The following is a 10,558-nucleotide window of genomic DNA, read 5'->3' as shown; positions in this document are numbered from 1 at the left end:
TCCCAGTCCCACTATTTGCACACACCCACACACAATCTTAATATGTGTGGCATTAACTCATTTATGTCCACCAACAAGTTTAGTAGGATAAGAAAAATGCCACAGATGTTCTGATTGGGCTGAAGGGACTATGGTGTAAAATAGGATAGCTTGGATGATTTTTGATTGCTTGTATATCATATAGCATATTATTTACGATATTCATATTCCAGTGTGATGAATTCATAAAAACACCATTTCTAGACATGCAGTTTGAACAGTTTGGCAAACTTGTTGAATTCTGTGATTTGTGCTCTTGCAAGCTGGGAAAAAGGGGGAATATGGGCTCTAATGAGTGAGAACCGATCATGATCCAACATAGCAATAAATAAAGCACTTTAGAGGTGTTAGTTCAAAAAGGAACTACAGTCACTGGGCGTTTCATATGCATATGTGCACTTAAGTATCTGAATGCATTGCGCACTGCTCTCTTAAGATGTGTGTGTGTGGTGTTAAGCTGCTGAGGTCTTGAAGAGCTCTTTGATGTGTATCAGGGTTGTGCGTTTTTAAAGGGATTTCGCCAGTTGACAGCTGGGTGAATATGTGGAGGAATTGCGATGGCAGCGAGGCTGAAGAATGCTGGGAACAGGATTAGGATCATATTCTGCCAGTGGCTGCTGTCACTTCATCAATGGGCTCAGGTTCCTCAGAGACAGCTCCCCTTTACTGCACAGCTAAAACCTTTAGTGGCTCCAAAAAGAGGGTGAGGTGGGGTGTGTGTGTGTGCTGGGGGGGTATGGGTTTTGTTCTAGCTGTGCAGAGAGGGCGTTAAGTGTGGAGGTCAGAACATTCTAGAGAGAAAAAAAGTGAAGTTGTGCAAAGAGATGAGTTCAGTGTAGTATGCTTTAAAGCAACAGTAATAGCAAAACATTTGTTTATATAATTTCACATATATAAGCGGTTTGATTTATGTACGTGTTGATTTATGTACACATGGTTGATGCTATTATCCAGAGCAACATAAGTTTGCACAGGTAGTTAAATGTAGTGTTAGGAGTCTTGTTCAAGGATTCCTATTGGTGTAGTGAGGTGGGCTGGAACCCTAGTCTGCTATGGGATGTCCTTTTTGTTTAGGTTTTAGTCAGTCAGTGGCCCAGTGGCACAATCTTGTCAGTCAGAGAAGGTCCTTATTTGTCAGTTGATCAGTTGCAGTTCCACTGTCAAGTTTATTAATTTTTTTAAAAGCAATAACTTTTTCCAATCAATATTTGTATCTAAAATAAAAAAATAGAATTATAATACAAATATGGAAATATAGAAAATGGGTCCTTTAAGTACTGGTCAACAATAAAGGCAAATTTATGCTTTATGTGTCGAATCTATGCTGTAGCCTGAAGCACACTTCCCCAGAAATGTAACTAGGGGCCGCGGTGACGCAGAGCAACAACTGTGATTGGTCCGTTTGGTTGTATTTCCGGCCATCACCCACTTTTTTAAATTAAGTTAGATGAACATGGATTATTTGTACGCTGATGTGAGAAATCCATGTCGGTGGCCGGACAACACAGAAGATTGACTCTCCTTCTGCCTGGGTTCAGTGGCCGTACAAACTCTATTCTCCTCTGTCATTTTCTCTCATTTTTGTTGCAGCAATTTTAGAAAGAAAAAAGTAAAAATTTTGCTCCAACTCCAATGTAATCCGCAAGGTTTCAATCCTTGTTGTTTGTTTGTTTGAACCCATCTCCCCAAACTAGTGTTTTGGCTGCACAATGTACAAGTATAACTGGTCACAATGGCGTAGGCCACTTGCGCAGGCTATGCCATAGACTCACCAGTACACAGTGCAGAGCACTTCTACATTTTAGGACTTTACTCAAGCTGCCCTGTACTCTTTACTGCCCCCTCCAGATCAGGTTCGGGACAATTCATAACGACCCCATATGCATACATAAAAAATCTGTGAAATGGCCGAGATTTCACAGTGTTGGATTCTGTGTGTGGATTTTTACAGAGCTTTAAACACCACTACCGGTCTACATGTACCTGCATCTAAATCAACTACTGGTGAAACTGTTTCCTAAAGAGAGACAGAGAGATGTTGATTAACTGCAGCCTAAAAATGCCTAGACGCCAAAGTAAATACACAAATCAGAACCAAGTAGACTAAATATTCATATGTACAAGCACATGTAAATAATGTGACCCCCCTGTGTGGGGGCTCCTGAGTGGCACCTGTGGTCCAAGTGGTCCCTAACATCGAGAAGATTGACGGCTGGATCCCTAGTGCTGTCCCAGCCATCTGTGACTGGGAGACCCCGAGAGTGTTCATGGAGTGTGGGCAGGATGGCCCTCCGATGTAACAGAACTGGAAGTTAGTCTTCTCCTCCAAGCACAGATTGTTGTCCAATCACGTTGCATTTGCAGCAGCTCAAATCTATGCTGATTGGCTCGCTTCATGTCACTCAGAGGATGCACAGACTAGCGTTACCTTCCCAGCACTGGTGGTGTCACATGACGGAGCAGTCCAAGCCACTGCGTGGGAGGTGGATAAGACTAAAAGTGGGATCAAATAAAATTTTAAATGCAGAAACGGTCACTTTAGAGTTTGACATTATGTGCCACCAGCAATCTGCCAGCTTAAAGAGCTTTTAAAGGCTTTTCTGCCTGTCAGCACAATGGAAAAAGACAGATCAGCAGATCTATTGTTCTGAATTTAGCAGTTTAGACATGGCTCTGGCTCTCCTACTACAACACTCCCTCCACTCTTCTTTCACTCCAGCACTGCTAAGGATGTGTTATTTTATCTAGTGAAATGACCTTATTGTAAATCATCTACCTTACTGTAGAGTACTTCCATTATTTAGTGAATTAAGAAAAATGCCAATGGAAAAGATAATCACACTGGATTTTAATTGACATTTTTGAAAATGAGCAATATATTATAATAATATATTAACACAGTTTAAGATCATTCTGATTGACAAAATATATATTTTTGCAGCATTTCTTACGTGAGTGTACCCACCAACACCCCAGCCCCCCACCCCCCCACCCCCACTCCAGCAAAACAATACTTCATCACACTGCAAGCCTTTGATTGCTTGGCACTGAGTTACATAATTCCCAGAATTACTGACAGCCACTCTAAGGCTAAATCCTTCCCCACTCTTCTTCCTGAGAAGTGGATGAGACGGCCTCTATCTGAGCACTTCCTCTCAGTGACTTGGGCGCTAATCCTGACACGCACTGTCTGCATTTTTCTTTTTTTTTTCTTCCCGCTCCTTTACTGTACGTGTTTAAGCGCATTTGCAGAGCATTTATCTCCCCAATGTAAACCAATTTGGCTATAAGGGCCGCAGGGCTGGCGAACAGCGAGAAAGGGAAGAAAGGAAAAGCCTAACGTAGCAGAAGCTCAGTGGGGAAGACATGCAGCTGATAGCAAAAAGAGAGCGGAACGGTGTGAGCAGAAAGGAGAAATCGTGTCCGGGGGTGTGATTTTGCTTCTTTTTTCTCCCTTCTTCTTCTTCTACATTTTGGTGGGGCTCAGAAATATGAAAGTGGCCCACCGAATTGTCGAGTCACAGAATCTCCTACAATCATCATTATCGCCTAATCCTGCTGTACAGGGCCTAGCAGATGGGCTTTTCCAGTCTCAGTGGGGTGTAAAGAGAGGGCTTGTTGTGTGTGTGTTGTGTGTGTGTGTGTGTGTGTGTGTGAGCCAGACAGTGCATTCACACACTTCTCTAAAACTAGCTGCTAATCTCTGAACTCCTCCTTTACTTCACCTCTTCCAGCTAAATAGGCCACGGTGTGTGTAGATGCACAGGCGATGGCGTCCGCTAAGACAGAGTATGTAACATTTTATCATCCAGAAGGCAGAGGCCTTGCTGTGACGGATGTTATTACCACCCGGCTCGCAGCTACATTAGGACCTTGTGGCTGCAGAGACCTTTTGAATGGCACATTAGGACGGAATGATCCTAGTTTAGGTGAAGGGATATCGCCTTTAAAGTGAGTGTGCTTTCATCCCGATAGGAAATGGCTCTCGGAAGGTGTTATAAGGTTGTTTCTCGTCTCCCCGGCTCGCTCTGAATGAGGTGCTCCTGTTGCCAATGAGTCGTGAAATGCTGTTTTGTCCGAGCTAAAGTGGGTTTTTTTTGGGGTGGGGGGGTGGTATTTTTGGCTGATGCAGCAGGTGCTGGCTCTACTGCCAGAAGTAGAGGAAAACATCATAATTTCACACAAGAACCTTCACATGACACATGGAAAGTTTGAGCACACCTTACTTTCTTTTACATTTTCCTTATTTTCTGTTAAAGCAACATTATGTAGGATTTTTACCTTCAAAGAACATTTATGGTTGCTACTCTGGCCTCAGCGCGCCAGAAACTGGACAGGACAGGGCAACGCATGTGAGAAATGCATAGGTAGTGTAAGAAGAGTCATATTTGTGCAGAATCCTGTAATATTACTCTACTGCATCAGCATCTTTTACTTCAGATGGTGGTTCTGGTCATGGTCACTAGAGAGGAACCAATCAACCCTTTGGCAGAAATAACACTTTGCAAATGCTTGTTTGCTTTGTACATATCCTTCTTTGCAAAAAGCCTTTAGATCTGCAATATTCTGGAGTTACCATGCATGCACAGATTGTTTCAGGTGTGTATACAAATTTTCCTAAAATTACAAAATTATAAAAGCTTCAGTTTGTGTCTCTTCAGGTGCTCCATGGTGGATAACGAGGTATGTTATGGAGCCAAATCCTGTTTTAGAAGCCATCCTCTTTTCAGCTGGTTTGATATTTACATCCCAGATTTCCTGGATTGGTGTTTTGTGGAATCCATTCTTCCCTCCACCTGGGCATTGTTTCCAATGGCACTGGCAGCCATACAACTGCAGAACAAGACAGATTCACCACCGCGCTTCACAGTTGGCAAGGTGTTCTTTTCATTAAATCTATTTTTTTTATGTATCTTTGCTGATTGTGGCCATTAAGTTCTATTTGCACTTCACCAGTGAACAGCATTTGCTTCCAAAACCCATCTGGCTTCTCTAGATGTTCAGTAGCATACTTCAAAGTTTGTGATAATGTCACTGTTAAAGTTTCCTTTTCCATGACGCTTGTTATGACGCTTATGACATGAAGATCCTGTTTGTGCAAGAAACAAGAAACTGTCTAATGGAACGATGAACCACCCTATTACTCAGTTAAACTTTTATGGAGCTTCTTGGTTGTCACTTGGGAGATTTGATTTGACTGACCAGCATATGAGCAGTTCTCTCCAAACGTTTTTGCCTTCTCTTGCTTTGTGGGCGATCACTTCCGTTTTTGCAGATCTAAAGACAGTTGCTTAGGGGAGCTTCTGTTTGATAAATATACATGGGACTGCATTCAATAATTATGTTGGCTTTTGCAACACTTAGGGTGCCCATTTGCTACGATCCACACTGACAATCTTTTTGTAGCTGATGTTATGAAATACAGCATAACTATGCATTAAGATTTGCTGACAAATTTTTAAAAAGGGACAAGGGTGTCCATACTTTTGGTTGCCATGACATAAACAGCTAATTAAGATTTTGAAACATGATATGAAACAAATGGTGCAGAACATAAGAATTTCCTCACAATGGTTCCAATCATGTGATGAATTAGGTATGCAGTTAGCACAGTGCTAATTGGTGGGGTGTAAGCTTCCATAACCTGTTAGCTACATCCAGTGCAAAACATGAAAAAGCAAACACCACTCACCTCTGAACTGATTGTATTTGGGGCAGGAAGAGAATTGTGTAAATTAGATTTTTTCACACAGCCATCATTTTAATGACTAGCTTGGTTCTGCACACACTTCTAAACACACAACCCCAACACTGGGCCATTTGAGGGTGAAAAAAAGCAGAGTGAATGAGGTGGAAATGGAAGCAGGTAAAGATAAAACATTTAAATGTATGTAAAACCCAACGCAAACACATATTTACATTATGAGTGGTATGATGGAGTCCAAATGAAAATTCCATGTGTCATTAAGTTCATCTCTGCAACCTCTAAATGTTCCCCTGCAGAAAATGAGCTCCGCTCGCCTGAGACAACAGATTGAAGAAGGAGGAGAAGAAAGGGACATATGTGAATTTTTGCCTCGTCCTCAGCAGAAGACCATTTTCCAACGAACCAGTAAAGTGGGGGCTCGGTGTCATTGGGTTTAATGACAGCTATTGTACTGAATGCTATTGCTTTTCTTGACATCACTATACTGCGCATATTCATGCAACATTAGTCAATACAAGGACAATTGTCAGTGAATAACAGTGATCTCTTAAAAATTCAGCAACGCTTCTCTTTCCTACGTTAAGTCACAGATACAAAAAAAATACATTTTACTTTTATTTTAAGGTATTTTTTAAAATTAGAGTAATCTTTACATCCCCAGGTTATAAATTCATGTTGAAAATACATCATTACAAAATAAATATGTTAGATATTAAAACTTCTCTGCTCAAATCAAATGTTTTTATAATCAATGTAATGAATTACTACAGCATTAATAACTCAAGAAGATACAAAACGTACCATTTTTATTCATATCTACCAAACTTTTGCAGATTGTTTAACATATGCAATCACCAACATTACAACATTACAACATTACGGCCATTATACCAACAGTCTTCTGTAATGCTGATTTCTGTAAGGAAGTTTGTTTTAACATTCCTCACACTTTGATGTCTCATGAATTAAAATACTCATGAATTACTCCTGAACATGAAGTAGGTTTATTCTGCTTTATTATCATTTGTTAAAAATGGTAAAAAAAAAAGAAAAAAAAAGAAAAAAAGAAATGTTCATCTTATTGATGATGATGTATGTAAGTGCTGTTGAGTATTGTTATGATATCCATGACCTAGGGTCTTTTTTTTCTTGTATATAAAAAAAGTGATTTGTTGTGATAGTAAAGAGATCTGGTTATGGTAATGGCAGGTTTTAGTTTCTTCATTAGTATATTTGAACTGTTAAGGAATTAATGTTATGACACCAGTAGAAAGCTCTATTGCCTTTTGACAAACTAATCAAATATTTCAAGCTCAGTTTTGGCCATCGCTTAGTTTTACTTTACAGCATGTAAATATTGTAATTATTGCTAACCTTATTTTTAAGTTAAGATGGTAAAAAGAATTTGAAAAAGAATAAGTATAATAAAATAATTTCAATCCATTCAAAAGTGGAAGATATTTTTATTATCAAGTTATTAGTAACTATATTATTTATTGTAAAAACTTTACATTTTTATAATTTTTCTATTATTTTTTATAAAGGTATTATGGATTCTGATTATGTTAGCAGAAACAAAATGACATTCAAATAAAAAAAAACTGGCCTTCAAACACACACACCTTTCTATTAGACAAATCACACCTCAGACAGAACAGGCACATTACAAAGGATTAAGAATCTGAACATGACGAGACAAATGTGCAGAAAAGCCCTATTATGTGCTATAAATGTGCTATAAAGCCCTAAAAAAATTTCCCTACACAATCTTCTCAAAGGACACTGCTTGCAGCGAACCAGTGAAGTGCCTGATCACCATCATTTAAGAATAAAAGCACACTTAGGGTTCAGTGCTCAAAAATCTCCGCAGTCATTAACTGCAGGAGAATTTATGTTAGCTTATATATCAATTTGGTGCTGTTATTGGAGAAAACCCATCAGCTACTGGCTTTATTGGAGTGTTTGGGTCACATTTCCATACATGCGTTTCAGTTCGTGCTGTTGGAGAGTTTCTTGTTGGCATGGACCTTCTCCACTTCTCTCATCAAGCGTAGACACATCTCGTCTTGCCATGGCAGAGACACACACTGCACTGCTACAGGCAAACCCACACTGCCACGAACCGCCTGCAACACACACACACACACACACACACACACACACACACACACACACACACACACACACACACACAATACTTGAAGTCATTAAAACAATCTTCCACAGCTAGCTTTAGTCTCAGGTAAGCCTAACCTACTCAAATTCTTTGCTTTGTTTTAAGTGCCTTTTGTAAATGGGAAAAGTCTGCCCCCTTGTGGCACGTTTTAACAAGTGCTGTACAAGTGCCGTGACGCCGTCTTGAAATACAATTTCAGAAGTAGTGTTTTTTTATGGAAAACTGTTCAGCTAAGGCAAATGTTGCATATTAGTTGCTGACATGCAAAAACCTTTACAGGAGAAGGAGAAAAAACTGAACTTTCAATCAAAGTCAAAGTGAAAATAATTGTAATTCATTTAAGAGCATTTCTATTGGTCAGCTCATTGTACAATTTTGACAAACTATAAAAAAACATGGAGACACAAGGTTTTTGTGTGACAGTGAAAACTCTGTGGAAGGCGTTATGCAAATAAATGCTGTGTATCCGTCCATAACATTTACAAACTTAATCAGTTCTTATATTCTCTAGTGCACCAAAATCAGTATTTTATATATATTATTCTATTTTTGTCTACTTTTGTTAAGTCATGAAACACTTTCTGCGTGTTACTGTGCAACCTGAATAAAAAACACAGAACTCTCAAAATGCCTTTACAACACGGCTACAGTCAGAGCTGTCGGAGATCTCACTTTTCTCTAAACAGGTGGTTAATGTGTGATAATGCCTCAGTTGTCACACTCGGAACATTCTAGTGGAACATTTGAGACATGTCTGATTGTACACAAAACAGGGTCATTTCGCGTTTTTGACTTACTTTGGATAAGTGAGGTATTTAACTGGTCCTGTATGGAATGCAAATGGACATACTAAAGTTCAAATGGGACACACAACTGGGACAGCTCTGGACAATATCACTCTGACTCATTTACACTCTGACTGGAGGCCACTGAGAATTATTTTCAGCTTGAGAACTACTGTAACGCTACTTTGTCAGTCATCTTCATCTACACAGGCTGTACAACACTTACCTTTAGTAGATATTTAGTCACAAAGATTTTTGTAAGCACTATGTGGCAGGCAGATGAACTCCCAACAGAAATGATTCAATTTGGACACATAACTCTAGTAAGAAATCCCGTTGGTTAGGAGTTCAGGCTCAAGTTATGGCTAATTATAAGCACCTTTAAGCACAGCAAAATAACAGAATTCAACCTCCACATTTAACCCGTCTGTGGCAGTGAACCTGCAGAGAACACTAATGATTCGGGCAGTGGGAACACAAAATCTAAGTGTTTGGCAGCCACCTCAGCGACTGGTCCCAGAAGCACTTGCTCTGCAATTTTAAAACAATGCAAGCTCATTCTTGACTTAGAAGCACCTGTGCGAGAACAAAATTTGACCAGAGTAACCATTTGGTCCTTAGCATAAATAACATTGCACGGATGTTTTTAGCAATGCCACCAGAAAAAATTAAGTACTACTATTTGAACAGGGCGCACCAAGAAAATTAGCCTGCTTGGCTTATCACACGTGACACACAAAGCCTAACAAGCTGCATAGTTATCCAGTCTCAGAGTTTGGTCGGCTAGTTGCACTGCAATAGTAATATTACCAATATTATATTACTCAAGCTTTTAATTAACAAAATTAACATGTTCTGCCCTTTCAGGAATGCATTTTCCCCTAGTAACTATTTAGATTTTTCTTGCTCATACAAAACTTTTGCTAATTAACCTTAGCTGGAATGTAAGCAAACTGAAAAGCTTAATAAGCAGCTAGTGAAGGAGCTCTGAGGAGTTGTCGGGGGGCAACTTTTGAGAATGCTTAGCAGAACCTTATCAGTTATCTTCCCCTAAAATTGCCGTTGCCTCCCCGTTTATACAGTCCTAGAATTAAAAGTAGGGATAAAAAAGAAAATATGTAAAGAAACGCCATACGTTTCTTACGTTACACCCGTGCATTAGCATTTTTTTAAGGTCTGAACTCAAGGCCTAGCTCTAAGTGTTGGTTCACCACTGCCCATGCTCTCTAGCACAGATGCCAGTCACTGAATAACATCAAGTAGACTGTTAGGGTTGCTCGGCTAAACTCTGATATAACAGTAACATGCACAACTCTTCCAGAAGCATCTGCAAGAATGTAATCTCAACTTCTGACCCCATCAATTGTTTTCATTACACTGCTACATTGTGCTGGTCCTACCAGCCTGCAGATAACAGCAAACACAGTCTGTCCATATTAACCTTGACAAAAAGTTTGTCCCAGATATCTCCAAAATTCCCTCTGTATTCACTCAGCTGGGCTTCATCTTCGTCCGTTACTGTGGTGACAGGTACCACACCCGCAGGGAAGTTGAGCAGGTTGTACAGGGCGGTGTAACTCAGGGCACCTAAAACCATTCAGATACGCAGTCAGGATTCAAGCAGTCCAACAGTGTACAAAATGTTCATCATACCTGCACTCAACTCAAACGCTCTTATCAGTCTTATCAGCATTAATAAGCCAATAGGCCTCTATAGTTGTGTGCCATTCTGTAGTCAGTAGTGGTGTGTGATACGATCTCAAATCAATACCAAGATTAACTGAACAATTAATTTTGATAACATGGTGTCAGCATTATCTGCGGTCTAAAACCACATCAGTAATCTTATTG

The 10,558-nt window shown here is 39.8% G+C and overlaps 1 protein-coding gene across 1 annotated transcript in view; it reads right to left on the bottom strand.

Moving 5' to 3' along the window:
• Window positions 1-6,518: 6,518 nt before the first annotated feature.
• Window positions 6,519-10,558, bottom strand: part of faah (fatty acid amide hydrolase) — a 30,811-nt gene continuing 26,771 nt past the window's right edge. Inside the window, exons 14-15 of the mRNA XM_072683969.1 lie at window positions 10,149-10,294; window positions 6,519-7,872 (exon numbers count right to left, since the gene is read on the bottom strand). Of these exons, the coding sequence (XP_072540070.1) occupies window positions 7,735-7,872; window positions 10,149-10,294 (284 nt within the window). The 3' untranslated portion in view covers window positions 6,519-7,734. The remainder of the gene's footprint in view (window positions 7,873-10,148; window positions 10,295-10,558) is intronic.

The sequence above is a fragment of the Salminus brasiliensis genome, chromosome 7 (genome assembly GCF_030463535.1).
Source record: "Salminus brasiliensis chromosome 7, fSalBra1.hap2, whole genome shotgun sequence".
Taxonomy (NCBI): Eukaryota; Metazoa; Chordata; class Actinopteri; order Characiformes; family Bryconidae; genus Salminus; species Salminus brasiliensis.
This window is presented reverse-complemented; position numbering and strand designations above follow the sequence as displayed.